This window comes from Bombina bombina, chromosome 2, assembly GCF_027579735.1.
Source record: "Bombina bombina isolate aBomBom1 chromosome 2, aBomBom1.pri, whole genome shotgun sequence".
NCBI classification, from domain to species: Eukaryota; Metazoa; Chordata; class Amphibia; order Anura; family Bombinatoridae; genus Bombina; species Bombina bombina.
This window is the reverse complement of record NC_069500.1, coordinates 1,283,746,917-1,283,768,977: the sequence shown is the minus strand read 5'-3', so window position 1 is coordinate 1,283,768,977 and position 22,061 is coordinate 1,283,746,917. Positions and strand designations below refer to the sequence as shown.

The following is a 22,061-nucleotide window of genomic DNA, read 5'->3' as shown; positions in this document are numbered from 1 at the left end:
TATAGGTATATATCTTTACAGATATAAGTATATATATATATATATATATATATATATATATATATATATATATACAGTATATAGGAATATCTATTTATAAATATTTAGGACATATTCTGCTATGTGCAGAACATTGGAAAGTTAAATATTTACAGTAAATACACAGTATAACACTTTATTAAATATGAATATTGCATTAATATGTTTTTACATGTTTTCATCTACTTAATTACAAAGGGCTCCAATGCTCTTATACAGTATATATATATATATATATATGTGTGTGTGTGTTTATATGTGTATATATGTCTGTAAATACATATATACACATATAAATACATAAATAGATATGTACACATATATATAAAGACACATCTGTCTATCTATCTATCTATCTATCTATCTATCTATCTATCTATCTATCTATATATAAAAATAAATTTTTAGACATGTATATGTACATATCTCTTTGTTAAAGCCCTTTGCCTGCCTTTTTTCCACAACACCTGTGATCTCATATCTTTGAGCCCTTATAACTTTTGTGTGCAATATATATATTTTTTTAATACTTTTTTAGATAGTGTTATTATGAGTGTAAGTCTACTTTGTATTGTATTTTTGATGTGTTTTGTGCAACTTTGTAATTTCACGAAACAATGAACCAGAGCTCTGAAGTCACGGTAATCATTCTAGTGTATATCGCAATTGCACTCAAGCGATCAGGTTTACTTTCAACTCGAAATACCAACGGTAAGCCGGACAAATGCAAACACCCGCTATAAACCCCTTATTGCTACGGTGTAAATATTTGCGCTCCACTTGTAATCTGGCCCATAGTTAAAAGGTGAAATTATTTATAAAATTAAGGATTTTTAATTTTACTCTAAAATGTCATTTGACATTTGACTTTGGAGTTGACAACTGGAGAATTTCTTGAATTTGAATGTGGGCTGCTGTTTGCTGTTTTGACCTTTACCAAAGTCTGCTGAGGCTGTTCAGATATAACTTTTCACATTTTAACAAACTTAAGGTATGTAAAGCTGAAGTTGCATTTTCCAGGTTAATTGAGACATAAATTCTTAATAGCCGCTTATTACTTAGTTCATGTAACGCACTTTAAAGTAATCAAACGAGAATGAGAACATTAAAGGTCTTAAGTGATCAACTTACCGCTGTGGACAGGCAAAAAATATTTCTCATTTGTCAAAATAATAAAAATCTGCATCTCAGATAAAGGAAAACCACAGCCAGACAGTAAACAGTTTAGCTATATGAATCATAAATACGCATCTACATTTCTGTTCTTGAGAGGGAGTGGGTCTGTGTGTATAATTTTTTATGTGGCAGCATTTGTGTTACTTTGAGAAAATATCAGCATGAATAAAGGGACATTACACACTTTGATGTTGTATTATAAAATGATTAATTGCGTGTTGTAAAAACAATAGTTACAATATTCTTTATTTATTGTATCCTGTTTTCCTGTATTTCAGTCTAAAATTAGGAAATTTCCTATTCCTGTTAAAAGTGGAAATGCAGACTTTAGACTTAACACTACTATCTGCACAGTCATTGGTTGCACACTCTAGAGACTCATTTATAACTGACTCTAATTGGCCTTATCAGCGATGAATACCTAGGTTACAACATGGTGGCACTCATTTCATGTTTTTCAGTATTTAAAGAATGTTCATGTTCTAGTCTTTGTTTTGAATACATAATTCTACTTAGCATTTATTTAGTGTTTAATGTTCCATTACATGCTTAGTCATTTGCACCCCCTGTGCTGAGCTGTTTTGGAATATGTCTTGGTGATGTCACCGACATCCCCGCATTCCCCTGGTGATACCAGGCCACTAAACCTCTAGGGATTTGGGGAAAGTGCAAGGACAGGCGGCAATTAGTTCTGAACCCTCCTCACCCCGGGATGATGGCATGTAGTTGTGATCTGCACTAAAAGCATTATGCAGATAACCATGTGCCGTCATGCTCGGAAAAGGGAATAAAGGGCCATTAAATATAGTAGAATTGCATAGTCCACAAAAGCACAATAAAAGGCAATGCAATAACTCTATCACTGAGAAATTTTAAAGATTTATATTCCCCTCCCCACTGTATCATGTGACAGGCATCAGCCAATTACAGATTCATACAAGTTTACACTGTGAATTCTTGCACATGCTTAGTAGTAGCTGGTGTCTCAGAAAGTGTGCATATAAAGAGACTATGCACAATTTGATAATGGAAGTAAATTGTAAATTGCATGTGCTAGCTGAATCATGAAGGTTTAATTTAGACTTTAGTGTCCCTTAAAGGGTGATACCGGCAGTTGTTACATGAGCCTTAATAATTTGAAAATAACATGTTCAAGTATGTGTTTTCATCCATCCCACAAACAGTTGAATAGTTAACAAATAATAAGGCTTAAAAAAAATTATATATATATATATATGTATATATATATATATATATATATATATATATACATATACAAGTGACCCTCGTTTTACAACGGTTCAATTTTCAGAATAACAACCTTTTTTTCCAGTCATGGGACTGCTATTGAAAAGCATTGAGAAGCAGTGCATTTATTAAAATAGCCAGTAGGTGGAGCTGTCCACTTGTTTTGCAGCAAAGCCAAGCTAGCTGAAATTAATCGGTTTAACCAGACCTGAGCTATCGAGCAGATTTCAAAGGAACAAGATCTTCCTGTCTATAAATCAGTCCAGATTGGAATGCATAGAAAGAACTGTTTGCAGAAAAATGCAAGTGAAGTCTGTGTTGTGTGATTATTTTATTAGGTTTATAATGCTGTTTAGCATTTAAAGTCTTCATTTCAAAGCTTTAAAAATAATGTATTAGGTGTTACTTATGACAATTTTGAGAGGGGCCTGGAACCTATCTCCCTCACTTCCTATTGACTTACATTATAAACTGGGTTTCAATTTACAACGGTTTCGATTTACAACCATTCCTTCTGGAACCTAACCCCAGCGTAAACTGAGGGCTACCTGTATATATATATATATATATATATATATATATATATATATATATATATATATATACATATAAATCTACAGTAAAAGGTATTAAATGTTTCTGTGTTTATGGTAACTGCTATATCTTAGAAATTTTGGTCATTGTGATGTTGCTGAATGAATTCCCCATAGTGAGCAATTCCTTTTACATAATGAATAATGAGTAGCCGTGTCAGTAGTGATTTATATATTGACAGCTAAGGATAATAGGATGCAGGCATACATACAGCTTTTCCTTTTTCAGATTAACCTACAGACTGCATTAGGCAAATATGATGGCATTAAAACATTTTGCCAATTTGTCTGGAAGCAATTCTTCTTTGGTATAATATTAAGAGTAACATTTCATTCCATGGTACAATTTATATGACTTTGATATATAACCTAGGAGGTTAAAGGATTGTGCTGAACATCTATATTATCACTTTAATAAAAAGGCAATTTACTTAATTGCTAGGCAAAATTAATCTAAAAGATTGGAAAGCTTTTGCAGCAGTTTTTTCTTAATCAAGTGCGGTAAATGCTGAAATGATAACGTTATAGAAATACATTTACAGTATATTTTATTTTTATTTAAAATGTTATTATTATTTTTTTTACTGATTATATCGATTTTTTAAAAGTCTTGTTCAAATTTTTATTTGAAAGCGTCCGAGCAGCTGGCGTCATTTATTGTTCCCACCTACTGATCTATAACAAATGTATTAATTATTGTTTTCTATGATGAGAAATGCTTTTATGACTTTGTGCTTCAGTTTTTTTGTAACTGTTTAAGAACCGTTAAGTGCCAGGATCCCTTAGAGATCTTTACCTTATGTAATCTTTAGTGAATATTTGTAAGCCTCCAAAAATAAGATGAGTGAAGAAGATCATGTTTTCTAATTAGCAACTAGGTTGCCACGGCTTCTAGAATTTAACTTTCAGCTCCCTGTTTACAAGCACTCTTGTCTGGCCCCTAAAAAGTGTCTGAATACCTCCTAAGTCTTCTTGTTGACTCCTAAAATGCATCCATAATACCTAAACAATTTTGGGCCAGATTACGAGTGAAGCACAAATTCATGCTCCTGCTTAAGCGTTAATTACGCTAGAAGTAAAAATGTTGTGCTTGTAGGGTTGCGCTCGTATTATGAGTTAAATGTAAACTGTTTTTTGCTCTAGCGGTAACCCAACAAGTGCAAAGAGCTGAAGTTAGAATATTGCGTGTGCGTTCAGGTATTTCTCCATAATAGTCAAATGAGATAAAAAAGTGGAAAAAAACACCCACTCTCGTGCAAACACGATTACCTATTCTCATTTGCACTAACCCAATATGAAAATATCAATATTTCTGAATTTTATGAATGTTTATGAATGTTCTTCACATAACAGAATATGTTATATTTATTCATAAATATTTCTACATATATCTGATTATCTGATGTTTTTTGGTACAATAAATATTTCTACATATATATAAATATATATATATATATATATATATATATATATACACACTGTATATTTACATTGGAGTCTATGGGAACACACAATGTAAAGGCACTTTTCAGTTAAAGGGACAGTCTACACCAGAATTTGTATTGTTTTAAAAGATAGATAATCACTTTATTACCCATTCCCCAGTTTTCCATAACCAACACAGTTATAATAATATACTTTTAACCTCTGTGATTATCTTGTATCTAAGCCTCTGCAGACTGCCCTTTTATTTCAGTTCCTTTGACAGACTTGTAGTTTAGCCAATCACAGCCTGCTCCCAGATAACTTCACGTGCACGAGCACAGTGTTATCTATATGAAACACTAGTGTATGACATGTGTGTATTCATTTTTTAACAAAGGATACTAAGAGAACAAAGCACATTTGAAAATAGAAGTGAATTTAAAAGTGTCCTAAAATGGTCTGCTCTATCTGAATCATGCAAGTTTAATTTTGACTTTCCCATCACTTTAAAAACTACAATGCCCTCTATTTTGAGGGCATTTGGGGCACTTTTAAAAAATTAACCAGAGATCTAATCTCTAGTTAATTTTCAAAGCACTAATTGCTACTGCGAGTTTGCGGTAGCAATAACCAGCCACTTGTAATGCCTGGTTAATTATTGCGCCCCCGCAAATGGGGAAATAAGCCCATTTGTGGGAGCGCAATAATTTAGCGTTCCACTTGTAATCTAGCCCATAGTGTCTGTGTCTGACTTATTGAGTCCCACATTATGAATTTTATTATATCTCCCAGATTCTCGTAATTTTATAATTTGCTTATTTTTTATGATATAGGTTACTTTGCCAGCAGTATACCAGTAACACTCATTTAAAATTGTAATATTCCTGCAGCTGAACAGGATATTTTGTGCATTAAAATCCAGGATGCATAGCCAAATGTTATCATTTATTTAAGGAACCAAATAAATCAATAAATTATGTTTTTGGAATGATTGCTAACTTTATGAAGGTATTTAACAATCCAGATAAAATCTCACCCTTTTTATTATTACATGTTGAATGGTTAAAAATAACTGACATACAGCTTGACCCCCCATATATTTAATTACTCTATAAAGTTAACATTTCCTTATTTACAGAATCCATGTTCATACCTATCTTTAGAAATACATTTTTCAGTAGTGCTTTTAGAGAGTTTGAGGGAATGAGGCTGGGCAGAGTGAAGAAAGAGAACTTGAAAGGGGTGGAACACAGAAGAATGGGAGGTGTCAGATGCAGGAGTGTATTAGGTGCTGTATCTCCATCTGTAGCATTAGTAATCCTGCTCTCTAGCTCCTCATTATTAAAGCCCCTCCCACACAGGGCGCATATATTCTGTCAATGCCTAAGCTCCATTAAATGCTCTTTAGAGAAAGTAACAGATGTATAAAAACAAAAATATCAGCGGGATCTGTTTAATGTTTTGCTTTTCTTTTAGTAAACGTCCCCAATTTCAAATAGAAGAAGAGTGGTACGGAAGCTCTGCATATAAATAACTCTAGTACTGTATAGCTTTAGTACCATATGATAAAATCACTTACATGTGTAAGTCTTACTCATATTTGTACTGGGTTGGCGCCGTGAAATAGACATTCTTCTTGGTTCAGCTGTAAGCTTTCAACCACTAACTAACTGCATTTCCTGAGCAAAGATCTGGAATCGTATGGGGAAGCTTTATTTCTTTCAGTTAGTGATCCCATGCACCACAAACAGCGTGTACTCCCTAAGCAACCATATTAATGTGAAGTGAACAAATCTGTTTTACAAGTAGTGTTTCAGATGACTGGAACAACATGACAGTTCATCATAAACATAACTTGTATCTGATCTTTACAAGAACTTGCAAGAAACCTCTTCCTGTGAGTGTAAGACCTCTGGGGAACTCTTGTCAGTGAAGGTTACTTTTGTTATATGTATATTTCATTTTCTGTGGGAAATAGGACATGAATAATGATGCTTAGCTTTACAGTAGACAGATGTATGCATATTACCTAGAGAATATAATCTTTCAAAATACCTGCTGATTCAACTACTTCATGCTGTAATCTACAGGTCTTTATTTTTTAATTTAAGACTATGCAAATACAAGATACAATAGAATGCAAAATGATGTTAACATTGGTTTGTGCCATAATGCTTCGACTTTCACTCTGTAGTATATACAGTAATACTGTTTATAAAGTTGTGAGCTTGTAATGTGAAAATATGTCTCTGTTCTTCTTACTTTATCTCTGTACTTTTTTAGTATATGTGGAATTATGTTTTCATATAGAGAAGGATTAAGAAATAGATTTATAGTATGTAATTTTACCCAGGAGACATGAAGCCATTTTGTAACCTCAACTACATCCGTAGTTTTCATGTCCCTTTCAGCCATTTTAAGCTAGAAATATACCAAAGCAGCTGTTGGGTCATAAAGCAAACTTATGCACATAGCTATAAAAATCAAGGAGTTTAAGCAAACCACCCATATTAAATAAGAATAGCTCCTTCCTTTTCTTGCCAAAGATAGTAAAATTAACATGCAGCTGGCTTCTCTGATAAATGGATTCAGTTAGGTCACTGAGGGGATGCATGTGACATTAAGTGATTTACAGTCCTTTACCTTAATGAAATTGTTTCAGCGAGATGACGCTGAGAGCTTTTAATGGATAGCTTTACTTGATGTAATGAAATTGCATTCCTTTGGCATTTAATATAAGGTGCAGTTATTATTTACTGGAGCTCTTTCAGAGCCACTGTTTCTGTAGGCAGTCAGGATCGAGCAGCAGTATTGAGGGCAGTGTGTGACACTGAGGCAGACGGACACAGCTCTTAAGACTCTCTTGCTAGTGCGGCCTTGCTTAATAGAGACATCTTTCTTTTTTTTTTCTCCCACTGGTATGCGTCTCTTATAAATTCATCCTCCTGATCTGTTTCACAGGCAGCTGGATTATAACCAGATAAGCTGTATTGAAGATGGAGCGTTCAGAGCTCTGCGCGACCTGGAAGTGCTGTAAGTATTACTTATCTCCTACCAGTTACCCACAACCATGATTAAAGAATAGCAGTGGCACTGCAGAACCAGAGATGCTGCTATACATTTTTTTATTGGAATTAATGTTAAAAAAAAAAAATGTTGATAATTTTAAATTAATTTTATATTTCTTATCAAATCTAAAGAAAATATTAGGATTTTTTTTTAATGGAAATGTTTATTAGTTAATTTTAAATGTTTTGCACTATGGTAAAATGTGTTTAATTGTATTCATGGTTACTTATGCACTTGTTATGTAAATTATTCCTTTTTCTTTTTCTAATTTAAATCAATGTACATACTGTTATCAATTATATCTGCAGTTACAGTATTAATACATAATTTTGTATGTATGTGCATTTATTTGTATTACTATATTTCTATGCCATTATCAAAGATAGTCTCTATTTATCTATCTATCTCCCTATCTATCTATCTATCTATCTATCTATCTATCTATCTATCTATCTATCTATCTATTGATCTAAACTATATACACACAAATCTAGATTTTTCATTTTCCCCCCAGTATTAATGCACTTTGTAGTATGTGTTTAGACAATATATTACAATGTTCCTTTTTTTTTAAAGTAAAAAATCTCAAAATTAGTTTAAACCTTTTAATCTATCCGCTGCCTTTAAAATATTATAAATGTATTAAATAGTAGGCCTAAAATGTTTAGGTGAGGCCTACACAATGCGCTGAATTTAAGAAAAATGTTCACATACTTTTAAAAACATTATTAAAACACTACATTTAAAACCTTTTTTTTACAGCAATCCCCTTACACACTTTTAATATTAATGAAATGTGAAAAGTCAATTTTTATTGTTTTTACTTTATCCTCAGAAGATGATGTAAATGCACATAAACTTCTTAAACAGATTTTTTTTTAAACACTGCTCTTACTTGTGTAATTGTAGCTTGATGTCTATTTTAATGTTTCATTTTAAAAGTAGATTTAAATTTCAAAAATTGTATTGCAGGAAAATAATTAGTTGCCTAAACTAATGCCACATGCTTCCAAACCAATATTTTTACCTCTAAAATAAGTTCACATTAAACACTAAAACATTTTTGTAAAATATATGTTACCTAAATTTAATCCTGAAAAAATATTCTGTTCTATTTGATGTGATACACGTGAAGTCAATCTAGAAAAAAAAAAAAAATCCTGTTTTTAAAAGATTGCAATATTTCTTATTTATTATGTCTAATGTGGCGACCAAAATTTAGCATTTTGTAAATTTTGATACAATTTGTAATTCAAGTATTCAGAATCCAGTCGTCTTCCTTTTTGTTCTTCTGGAGTTTAAACATAATCATTGTACACATACAAAATAAAACATTATTAGTATAGTGTTTAAAATGTATTGGTTGAAAATTAAAACCTCTTGTTGAATTAATAAATGTGTAGGTATGAATGCCAGCCTATAATCTACAGTTGTTTAAAAAAAAAAAAAAAGAATACAGATTTAAAAATGGAACATTGTTTATATAAAACAGTATTGTGAGATATGATTTATTTAAAGTTTAATTTTAAAATAGTATAATAAAAAATACACTTTGATTAATATCTTTTTTTAAGTGGGACTTGGCTTATGTTACATTATATTGATGTACTGTACTTTGAAGATTACAACATACAGCATATTCCTGCTAGCCCCTTGGGTAAAGTCCTTCAATAACCTTCACATCATGAGACTTGTAATAAGGCAAAAATATTAATTTGCTTAGAACATGCACATTTGGATCATTAGGTACATATTACTTCACGTTTGTATTACAAAATTAACATTCAATGGTTGATGGTAAATTTGGTATTTTTAAACTCTGCCAATATTTCAGTAATTAAAGAAAAAAATTATTAGCGGTGTAGAGAAAATATAATCTCATCCATCTAAGGAAGATATATTATATTTTTCCAAAGACCTCAGATGCTTAGGTTTTTGGATAACCTCTTCACTTGGCTCCAATATGAGATTTTGTGGGAAAATAGGCTTTTCAAAGGCTTGGTAGGTTGACAAATCTAGTTGTACACATATGGATTAGTCTCCTCAGGTGTATGATGCACACATAGTTACATTCACATGTTGTAGAATATTTAAATTCCTCTAACTATATATAAATGTGTTTATATAATAAGTATTAAATAATACAATGTTAGTAAATGCAATTAAACATTTAGATAAGATCAAAAATCTAACACAGGAAAAAAAAGCAAACACTAATGAACACATTTTTCTGTAGTAAAACACATTTTATATTACCAGTCTGTAAAATAGTATACTTCCCGTTTAAAACAAATGTAATTTATATATAAAATGAACAAATTGTATATTTTGTAGGGATTGACAAATGCGTCATTAAAAATAATGAATGTTGACCACATTCGTTGTAAGTAAATTTTGTATGTTTTCTGGACATTCAACGTTTAAAAAAAAAAAAAAAAAAAAGTAAGTAAAATTTCCCTTTGCTAAATGTGACACTAGAATATAACAAATGTTGATCTTCATAGATGTCATTGTAAGCATATGGAAGTCAGCATTTAAATATAGTGTTTGAATGTTGATATTCAATACACTGCAAACATATGTTCAGAATGGCAGAACAAATGTCAGGGAGAACATTTGCACTACAATTAAAAAAATACCAAACTTCAATCCAATCTTTTGTCATTCATAAGATTGTACTTATTTCCGGCATCAACTTATCCAGCTTTAGTACTAATATTGTTTTCTCCCATAATTTTTTGTTTACAAACCTCTATTTGATGCATAGAGTTTATAACTTAATAAATCATTATTTGCAAATTATATTGAAATATTAAATAATTAATGTTTAAAGTTAATGTGGGTAAATAGAGAAGCTTGTAGAAGATAATATGTAGAATCTCTGCAAAGAGTTTAATATCCAATAGAATATTGTGTTTAGTGGGCCAGACTACTACTTTTACAAATAGTTTGGTAACTTGGTTAAGCGTCTAATTATTTTGTTAACTGTTACATAGATATTTATACTGTAAAACACATCTCCATCGAGTCTGCCCCTTAATGGTGTTGTATGACCTTGAAACATAGTTGTTTTTGCCAGAGTGCCTATACATTTACAGTGTAGTAATTTGGTATAATTTTTAAAATCTATATTGTGTAACATTATGTCTTTATTTAATCTAGCAATCTTAAAAAAACTGATGTCATAAGCATTTTTGTACTTTGGTGTGATTAAAGTATGAATACATATTTGTTTTATGGAGCTTTTTTAGCAACAGGGTTTAACTCATACAATGACAGAAAAATATAAAAAAAATGTTGATATATAGTGTCTACACCCATTTATCCATAAATATTCTGGCAAATTTCGACAGACACCAATGGGTGGTGCCATTTTTATTTTGGAAGAAAAGGGTTGGAATTGGGCACTGAAAGGCAGGTCAGTGACAGATAGGACTTTACTCTTCTTGGTATTCCTTCTTTGGCTGAGCTGCTTGTCTAATATGAGGAAACCAATAACTGAAACCATTACATCTTCGGAATTAGGCAAGTGTTGATAGAACTTAAAATTCGGTATAACTAATTTTAATTATTTCCCTCATTCTATTTTTTATAATTTTCAATTTTCTAGTTTAACTCAGTTGTTAGTTATTATTATTATTTTTTAGTACTCACCATCCTCTATTATATTTATCTAGTGGGCCTTCAGCCCACCTCAAAGAATCTAAAAATGGCCTTATCTTTTTTGTATTTTTTGTTTTTAAATTAAAGATTTATGGCCTGATGAGCTGAAGCTTTCCACTCTAGTAAATTTTAGAAAGTCAAATTTTAGATGAAGAGATGTTTATTTAGCTAAGCATGGTTCTGGATGTAAAGGAGAGACACCTACGTTAAAATATATTGTTCAAATAAAGAGATTGTGCACAATTTATATCCATGCTGGTGAGTTTGTGACCATTAGATTACAGATTATACTTAATGTATTATAAGGCTCTAAGTCATTGTAATTGTAAAGCAGCTAATTATCTCACAAAGAAGAAATATACAGATATGTATAATTATCTAAAGAGCTTAAAATACCACAAACATTGCATTTTAATACTTTTAATTATTTGAGTTAAGCTTCACTTTTGATAGTTTAAACATCCTCTTGAACAATTTAGATAAATAATTCAGATTGGGAGTTCATACAGAACATGTAAAATATTTTCCATGGATAAGTTAAGTATAAAAACATATATATAGATATTTGGGGTGACAGAACTAATGTTTGATACACTTTAATGCTTCCCTGTGACCTTTTTTTGACTCCCTGTTCCCACAATGCACCTATTTGTAAAATGCCTCCTTGGTTCTCTGTTACCTAGAGAACTGTATTAATTGGGTTGTACAACTACAGTTTTCATTAGTAGCACATTAAATAAGTGGAAAATGCCTGTGGGAAATGTAGTGCAGACGGTAAAATGTTTCAGGCTAATCCAACGATATCTTTAGTTATGGTTCATTGCAATTAATATGGTTGCTGTGCATGATTATTCATTGCTGAGGAAACATATTGAACAGATTTTTCGAGCAATAAACCTTGCCTAGCTAAAAGAAAATACATAACTGTATTGCAAATCTCGTTGTTGCCTTTGGTGTTCTGACTTAAACTCTTTTCATGTTTTACAGCACTCTCAACAATAACAACATCACTCGGCTTTCGGTGGCGAGCTTTAACCACATGCCTAAACTTAGAACTTTGTAAGTGCTTCTATGACTTCCTACTTACTGTTATTCTTTCTTTCTTTCTTTTTTTCGTGTAATTTGACACACAACACAGATATATGTACACGTTATTATTATTATTATTAGGATTTATTTATAAAATGGAAACGTATTATGCTGCATCATGATATTAAGCGCATACACATATACATAGATATTTGAATGTGAAAATACATTTCTAAATAAGTTATTGCAGATTCGGTTGGCATACTGTGTAGGTCACATTTCATTTAAGAACATAGACAGCACTTTGATTGGCTGTCACATATGATAAATGAGAAATCTTTATGCTTTTATTACTTTACTGCAGGCAAACCTAATTAAACTAAACTGTTTCTCTGACGACCTCTGCTACATGAAATTAGCTCTCAAGATTGGGCAGTGCGTGTTAATATCTATTACACTTAGTTAGAATTGTTAGCAGCAGCAAAAAAGATTTAAAATGATGTTGTTGTTTTTGTGATTGTTGGTGATTATAGGAGCAAAGACTAGACTTATAGCTATGCACGTTCTTTTCTTTAGCAAGGAAAACATCAAAGACAGTCTGCAGTAATATACCTAATTTAGTGAATACATTTGTCTGATATTTTATTAATGGTAAAATACCACTGCCACTTGGACGTAAGCCATGATCTTGTGTAGATCTCTTACTATGTAGAGATAACTAACAATTCTTTCGTGCACTGTCATTTACGTCCTTTAATTTCAGGCATTGCATTGAGCATGGGTTTCAACAGGCCAAAAGCAACTAATCCTTTTTTTCTTTGATTAAACAAAAAGAGAGGAAATCAGAAAGGCGATGCACGGGAGTGTTTTATATTGAATTATTATTCTGCCTTGTTCAGCAGAAAATGAATGTGACCTGTTAAAAGGATTTTGCAGGCAGTTTCTATAGAGACTAATAAAGCAAGACTTACTGATATTTCTAATTAGGAGCCAAATCTTTTATTACCCCCTTTTTTTTCTTGCTGTCAGAATGTTACCCCTATAGAGCAATTTACTTGAGGTGCGTTTTGTCTATTTTTTTTTTCCCCTCAGCTTTTGTTCTGACCTTAACTACAGAATTCCACAACTGTTTTCAAAGCTCTTGTATGTTTTCCAGCCAACTGTAAAGAAACGAGGATGGAACAGCCAGGTCTGCATTTTAATGTTGGCAAACATGGCTTTTTTTTTACCCCTGAAATAAATTAGTTTTAAAAGGATTTGCTACAGATAAGTTGGTTAATAGTCCAAAAACAAAAAGTAGACAGGATTACTGATTTAAGCTGTTTAGTTATGGAGAGCTAGTGCTGGCTTTGAATACTCAGGCAAAATTAAAAATGATTTAAAAGGCCACAAAACTGAAAATTTCATTTTCTCCATAAATTAATAAATTCAATAAACAACATTTAAATATATCTTTTATGCTTATTTTGATTGTTTATGTTGTAAAATGGTTCCTGTTATATGCTCTCTGCAGACTTAGGGTTCGCTTCCATTGAGCCGTAAAAAATGGAGCCGTAAGCTAGAGAAGTGTACGACAGCTAAAAGTAGTTTACGGCTCCATTTTATTACCGTACCAGGTTTCCATTGAAATATTTTGCGCATTGCGTGCAGTTCCATTTTTCGTATAAATGTAAGTTAACGTTGTGTTAACACTTCCATCCGATGTCGGAGTTCTTGAAAATAAATTAGTTGCTATGGTATCCCGACCTTAAACTATAAAATTTATGTTTAACGTCTGCTCTCCTTACCTGTGATCACCTCTAAGGAGAAACAAAAACAAAGATACGCTTATTTATAATATATTTATATATTTTTTTTATTATCAGCAAATACTATTTTTTATTATAATTATATTTTCCACTTTATTAATATATGTAATATGTATAGCTGCCCTAGGCATGTCTAGTTTAAATTTTGTAGATATGTGCTTGCATATATTTTTATATGTAATTACATACTGATATTTCCATAAGAACATAAGTGCAACTATTCCTATACATGGGGCAACAATAAATATTTCAGATTTTTTTTACATTGAAACAGTTGCATTGTTTGCAAGTTTTAAAATTTAAATGGGAAATAGGTCTCAAAAAGCTTATTTTTCCTCTTTTACACCTAGTTGAGCTGGTTGTAATTTTTTCCAATGTATTAACAACCTCTGACAGTGTATTAACGGTTTGTGTTTTCATTGGAAACTTGGTATAAGGTATTGCTTAACGGCTTCTAATACTTTCTATGGGGCGCAAAAATATTTTGATGTATAACGCACCATCAGAAGCAGTCGATAAACAAAATGATGTAGATTTTTAGCCATGCGGTACGTAATTGCTGATATATACTATACATATATTTAAGAAGAGTACTTTTTTTAAGTGCTAAACTAAAGATTATCATTGTAAATATTTATTTTTGTACTAAATCATCTTTATTTACACAGCCGACTTCACTCCAACAATTTATATTGCGATTGCCACCTTGCATGGTTATCGGACTGGCTGCGACAGAGGCCCCGCGTTGGCCTTTATACTCAATGCATGGGACCAACTCACTTGAGAGGGCATAATGTGGCAGAGGTTCAGAAAAGGGAATTCATCTGCAATGGTAAGAAGGCATGAAAGCAAATATTTCTTATAGTAGGAAACAATTTTTTTAAAATTTTAGGCAATAAAATGTTTCACACCCAAATATTTTTTGCTAATGGGCTAGTTACTAATAATCACAATCTTCCTAATTATTCCATTACAAATTAATAGGACACACACACATACAGACACACACACATACAGTCACACACACACACAGACACACACACAGACACACACACAGACACACACACATACAGACACACACACACAGACACACACACACACACACATACAGACAACTTGGCTATTGACATTTTAATTTTCAATCCCTACATTAAAAATTTCAATACATTTAAAAGGGCAGTATACTCCAATTGTCATTTAACTGCATGTAATACACACTACTATAAAGAATAACATGAACAGATACTGATATAAAAATCCAGTATAAAACCTTTTAAAAACTTACTTTAAAGCTCCCAATTTAGCACTGTTGATGAGATTAGCCTAGGACACCCAGTGAAAGGGGCTGATAGCAGAACCTCCCCCCTCCCCGCATATGAAAAGACTCATTATACAAACAGAAGCAGTCTGAAGTCTGTAGACAACAGTATACATCTAAAACTTTGGGGCTTGGTTAGGAGTCTGAAAATCATCACAATGTTATTTAAAAATAAGCAAAACTATACATTTTTACAAAAAACACAGCCAGATGGGATATATAAATGGATCATCTACAAAAAAAACCTCAAAATCTCTGTCTGTTTCTAAGCCCCTGCAGGCCACCTTTATTTCAGTGCATTTTATTAGTTTTTCAAAGCAAAACAGTGGCCCAGATTACGAGTTTTGCGTTATTGGCTATGCGGTGCTAACGAGCAGTTTTGTCTCACCGCTCACTTACATGCAGCGCTGGTATTACGAGTTTTCAGAAACCCGTCGTTAAAAGACAAGAAGTGAGCGTTGAGTAATATTTTGCTCATTACCACACTCCAATACCAACGCTGCTTAAGTCAGCGGTGAGCTGGTCATACGTGCTCGTGCACGATTTCACCATAGGAATCAACAGGGAGAGCTGGCTGAGAAAAAGTCTAGCACCTGTCAAAAAGCAGCGTAAAACTCACGCAGCCCCATTGATTCCTATGGGGAAATAAAAGTTATGTCTACACCTAACACCCTAACATGAACCCCGAGTCTAAACACCCCTAATCTTACACTTATTAACCCTAATCTGCCACCCCCGACATTGCAGACACCTGCATTATAATTATTAACCCCTAATCTGCCGCTACGGACACCGCTGCCACCTACATTATATGTATTAACCCCTAATCTGCTGTCCCCAACATCGCCTACACCTACAATATATTTATTAACCCCTAATCTGCCGCCCCCAATGTTGCCTCAACCTACCTACATTTATTAACCCCTAATCTACCGCACCCAACGTCGCCGCCACTATATTAAAGTTATTAACCCCTAAACCTAAGTCTAACCCTAACTTTAACACCCCCTAACTTAAATATAAATAAAATAAATCTAAAGAAAATTACTATAATTAACTAAATTATTCCTATTTAAAACTAAATACTTACCTATAAAATAAACCCTAATATAGCTACAATATAACTAATAGTTACATTGTAGCTATCTTAGGGTTTATTTTTATTTTACAGGCAAGTTTGTATTTATTTTAACTAGGTAGAATAGTTATTAAATAGTTATTAACTATTTAATAACTACCTAGCTAAAATAAATACAAAAGTACCTGTAAAATAAAACTTAACCTAAGTTATACTAACACCTAACACTACACTATAATTAAATAAATTACCTAAATTAAATACAATTACCTAAATTAAATTAAATTAGCTAAAGTACAAAAACAAACAAACACTCAATTACAGAAAATAATAAACAAATTACAGATATTTAAACTAATTACACCTAATCTAATAGCCCTATTAAAATAAAAAAGCCCCCCCAAAATAAAAAAAAACCCTAGCCTAAACTAAACTAAACTACCAATAGCCCTTAAAAGGGCCTTTTGCGGGGCATTGCCCCAAAGTAATCAGCTCTTTTACCTGTAAAAAAAAAATACAAACAACCCCCTCAACAGTAAAACCCACCACCCACACAAACAACCCCCCCCCCCAAATAAAATACTATCTAAAAAAACTAAGCTCCCCATTGCCCTGAAAAGGGCATTTGGATCGGCATTGCCCTTAAAAGGGCAGTTAGCTCTATTGCAGCCCAAAATAAAACCCACCCAATACACCCTTAAAAAAACCTAACACTAAGCCCCTGAAGATCGACTTACCGGGAGAAGTGTTCATGCAAGCCGGACGAAGTGGTCCTCCAGATGGGCAGAAGTCTTCATCCAGACGGCATCTTCTATCTTCATCCGGTGCGGAGCGGGTCCATATTCAAGACATCCGACGCGGAGCATCTTCTTCATCCGACGACTAAAGCTGAATGAAGGTACCTTTAAGTGACGTCATCCAAGATGGCATCCCTTAGATTCCGATTGGTTGTTAGAATTCTATCAGCCAATTGGAATTAAGGTAGAATCTAAGGGACGCTATCTTGGATGACGTCACTTAAAGGTACCTTCATTCAGCTTTAGTCTTCGGATGAAGAGGATGCTCCGCGTCGGATGTGTTAGCGCTGCTTTTTTACCCTAACGCACAACTCGTAATCTTGCCGAGTGTTAGTTAATGTGTCAGCACTGATTGGCTAAAATGTAAGTCTGTAAATAGCACTGAGATAAGGGGGCAGACTGCAGAGGTAAATACAAGGTAATCTCAGAGGTAAAAAGTATATTAAAATAACCATTTTGTTATGCAAAACTGAAAAATTGGTAATAAATTGATTATTTTTGTAAACAATAACAAATCTGGAGTAGACTGTCCATTTAAGGGACAATGTACTCTGGCTAGGAGAAGAGTTTTGTGAATGGTCTGTCTATAATGCATGTTTGCTTTCTTAATACAATATGATTAGATTTTACAGACTGTATGTATGCTGTATGTTGTATGTAGTAAATATATAAGTTATCTTCCATAACATAATACAGTGTGTAGCCATGTTTTTGCCTTAATGGAACATGGTGCAGTTCTTTACTATGTTTTCTGTTTGTGTTTCTTTGTTTATGTAACCTGCAGAGGAGGAAGAAGGCAAGTTCACATATTCTGTAGGATTTCTTGGAATTTATAACGTTAAATAAACTCTGGCCCCTCCTTTCAATCCATCAGAATTTCTGTGCAGAAACAAAACATCTAGGGGCAGATTACAAGTGGAGCGCTTTTGTGAAAGTGATATTTGCGCTCCACTGAGTAATACCAGCTCACGCTAATGTGCGCTGGTATTACAAGTTGACAGCAATGCAAACGCGAGCTCCTATTCACATTGCTAGGAACCATAGCACTCATGAGAGCGCGCTTCTATAGGCTCCAATGGGAGCCTCGTTCTCATGCTGTGACACACAGCATGAGAACCTAGTGCAGCGAAGGAGGTAAGTAGCGCAGCGATGGCAGCAAAGTGTAAATATATATGAATATATATGTATCTGTTAATATGTGCATATACACATATTAACAGATAAATATATATGCATATAGATATATATTTACAGGGAACACACAGTTCCAATAGTCTGCAATGAAAAGGCACTTTTCAGTGCCGTTTTTTTTCTAACATCCCACAGCCGCTGACGTTAGCTCCAAGAAACTGCCAAGTGCAGTTTTTTGTTTTTTTTAAATAAAAACATGTTACATTTAAAAAAAATAAAAATGAAAATTAGCAATTAAAGGGACAGTCAACACCAGAATTTTAGTTGTTTAAAAAGAAAGATAATCCCTTTATTACCCATTACCCAGTTTTGCATAACCAACTCTGTTATATAAATACACTTTTTACCTCTGTATTTATGCTTCTGCAAACTGCCCCCTTATTTTAGTTCTTTTGACAGACATGCATTTTAGCCAATCAGTGCTCACTCCAGGGTAACTTCACGTGCATGAGCTCAATGTTATCTATATGGAACACATGAACTAATGCCCTCTAGTGCCCTCTAGTTTAGAGGAAGTCTTTAAAGGGACAGTCAACGCCAACATTTTTATTGTTTAAAAAGATAGATAACGCCTTTACTACCCATTCTTCAGCTTTGCACAACCAACATACTTTATAAGATTTAAACCTCTAAATTTCTGCCTGTTTCTAAGCCACTACAGACAGCCTCTTATCACATGCTTTTTTGTATTTGCTTTTCACAACAAGAGACTGCTAGTTCATGTGGGCCCTATAGATACCATTGGGCTCACGCCCGTTGAGTTATTTAAGTCAGCACAACACAGCACTAATTGTCTAAAATACAAGTCAATAGATAATAAATAAAAAGTAATGTGATCAGGGAGCTGTCAAAAGATGCTTAGATACAAGGAAATTTTAGAGGTAAAAAGTATATTAATATAACTGTGCTGGTTATGCAAAACTGGGGAATGGGTAATAATGGGATTATCTATCTTTTAAAACAATAACAATTCTGGTGTAGACTGTCCCTTTAAGTTTGGGGGCATTTGGGGCACATTTATAAAATTAACCAGAGATCTGATCTCTGGTTAATTTTATAAGCACTAATTGCTACAACGAGCTCTCTGTAGCAATAACCATTATTGCGTGCCCACAACCGGGAAAAAACATATGTAGCCAAAGTAAGAATAAAACATAACATCTGATTCATAATTAATCATAACTAAAGTTGGTTTAGTTGCAGGTTTTTCTGCTTATATTAAAACATGGTTTGTGCAATGTTATCATTTTTTCATTTAGTATTATTTTAACGTAATTATTAATTTAATTTTCTGATTGTATTTTAGTTGTGTGTTAGATTTATGATATGAACAATAATTTAAACTTTGAATTAAACCAAGAACCAATGCTATTCTATTAAAATATAAAGTAGGCATTATAAAAGATGTGTGAATAATTAAAGAATGCTGTTCGGAATTATAACTAGTTTTCAAGTTCTCAAGGTTTTGTAATTAGAAAAGTTCAAAAATACTTAGAAAAGCTGTTTTCTTATGGCTTGTAAAAACCACTGCAATGTAGTAGAGGTGTTATCTGAAACAACTTAATTTGTATTAAAATAATGTATTTTGAAGTTTTCTTATTTTAATTTAGCCATACTAATCGCTTAAAGTAATAGCAGAGTCAAATGTAATCTTTAAAGGGACACTGAACGCAGTTTTTTTATTTTGTGATTCAGATAGAGCTTGCAATTTTAAGCAACTTTCTAATTTACTCCTATTATCAATATTTCTTCGTTCTCTTGCTATCTTTATTTGAAAAAGAAGGCATCTAAGCTATTTATTTGGTTCAGAACCCTGGACAGCACTTGCTCATTGGTGGATGAATTTATCCACCAATAAACAAGAACAACCCAGGTTGTTCACCAAAAATGGGCCGGCATCTAAACCTACATTCTTGCATTTCAAATAAAGATACCAAGAGAATGAAGAAAATTTGATAATAGGAGTAAATTTGAAAGTTGCTTAAAATTGCATGCTCTATCTGAATCATGAAAGAAAAAATGTGGGTTCAGTGTTATTTTTTTATTTCACAATGATATTTAGTTTGCTTTTTTTGGTACCTTTGTTAACAGAAATGCACCACTAGTGATTGGTGGCTGCCCACATTTGTATTTTGTCCTTGTCTCACGAAATGTGCTAAGCTAGCTTCCAGTAGTGCTTTGCTGCACTAGAGGTGACTTCAACTATGTTTTTAATCCCTTTGCAGTGGTTAAACAGATAGTTATATGCAAGCAATAATGTAATAATAAAATTGTTCTTATATATTAGAGGATTTTGTTTTTGCACTGTTATAACCTTTAATGCAGTTTAAAGCTTCTAGCTCCTCATTACCTCTCTTACTCTCAAGCACATAATTGGCATAGGAAGAATAACTTTAAAGCAAGTACCAAGTAAATTATTAACCCTTCAGCATCTGTATAGAAGGACACCACAAAGCACCCTAGTATTATATAAATGTTACACAGACTGAAGTTAGACAGTAATATTACCTCAACACGTTTAACCTGCTAACTACTGTGTTTGAGCTTGCTGGAATGGAAAACAATATTTTTTTTTACTTTTGCTAAAACACTATGGAAAGTTTCACAAAAAGGTGGCATTTTATGAGGTAAATAGATTTTTTAAAATCTTTTCTGCAGCAGTGATTGATGGCAGTAGATTACTAGATACAGAAATGCCCCAGTAAATCTGGATTTATTTATTTTTTTGGTGTCATTTCTCTGAATTCCGGTCCCAGCACACAAAGAGCCTGATATCTTAAATCCCCTGTTAAGCAAAGCCTCAGTGTATACATTGAGAAAATTACACATGTTCCAAACCGTACAATACTATTGAGATGAATTGCTTCATCGCCCCGTGTCTCACATCACATGGCTTCCTCCTTACCTGACACCTCTCTACACATTTCAACATAATAGGAGATCACAGATAAGGTTTCAGAAAAGCCTACATCTAGTAAGCCAGGGGTTATCAATATTTGCCCTCCAGAGGTTTTGGAACTACATTTCCCAGTGGCTGAGCATCCTAGGAAATGTAGTTCCAAAACCTCTGGAGGGTCAAGGTTGGTCACCCTTGCAGTAAGCAATGAGTAATAGAGTAAAATCGAAAGTTACAGTGGCCTCTGTGCTGGGAGTACTGCACTGCACACTATATAATTAAAGGGACATTAAACCCAAATTTTTTCTTTCATTATTTAGATAGAGAATAACATTTTAAACAACATCCCAATTTACTTTTCTATTTAATTTGCTTCATTCTTTAGATATCTTTTGTTGAAGGAATAGCAATACACATGGGTGAGACAATCACACAAGGCATCTATGTACAGCCACCAATCAGCAGCTACTGAGCATATCTATATATGCTTTTCAGCAAAGGATATCAAGAGAATTAAGCAAACTAGATAACAGAAGTAAATTAGAAAGTTGTTTAAAATTGTATGTTCTTTCTAAATCATGAAAGAAAAATTTTGGATTTCATGTCCCTTTAAGAGACAGGGACAGTAATCCAAAAACTGGGACTGTCCCATGAAAAAAGGGACAGATGACAACTATACTAGAATGGCTTTAAAGTGGAAAAAAACACTTTGCATGTGAAATCTGATGAAC

The 22,061-nt window shown here is 33.0% G+C and overlaps 1 protein-coding gene across 1 annotated transcript in view; it reads left to right on the top strand.

Moving 5' to 3' along the window:
• Positions 1-22,061, top strand: part of SLIT2 (slit guidance ligand 2) — a 493,710-nt gene that overhangs the window by 270,162 nt on the left and 201,487 nt on the right. The window contains exons 6-8 of the mRNA XM_053704101.1: positions 7,443-7,514; positions 12,201-12,272; positions 14,719-14,882. Of these exons, the coding sequence (XP_053560076.1) occupies positions 7,443-7,514; positions 12,201-12,272; positions 14,719-14,882 (308 nt within the window). The remainder of the gene's footprint in view (positions 1-7,442; positions 7,515-12,200; positions 12,273-14,718; positions 14,883-22,061) is intronic.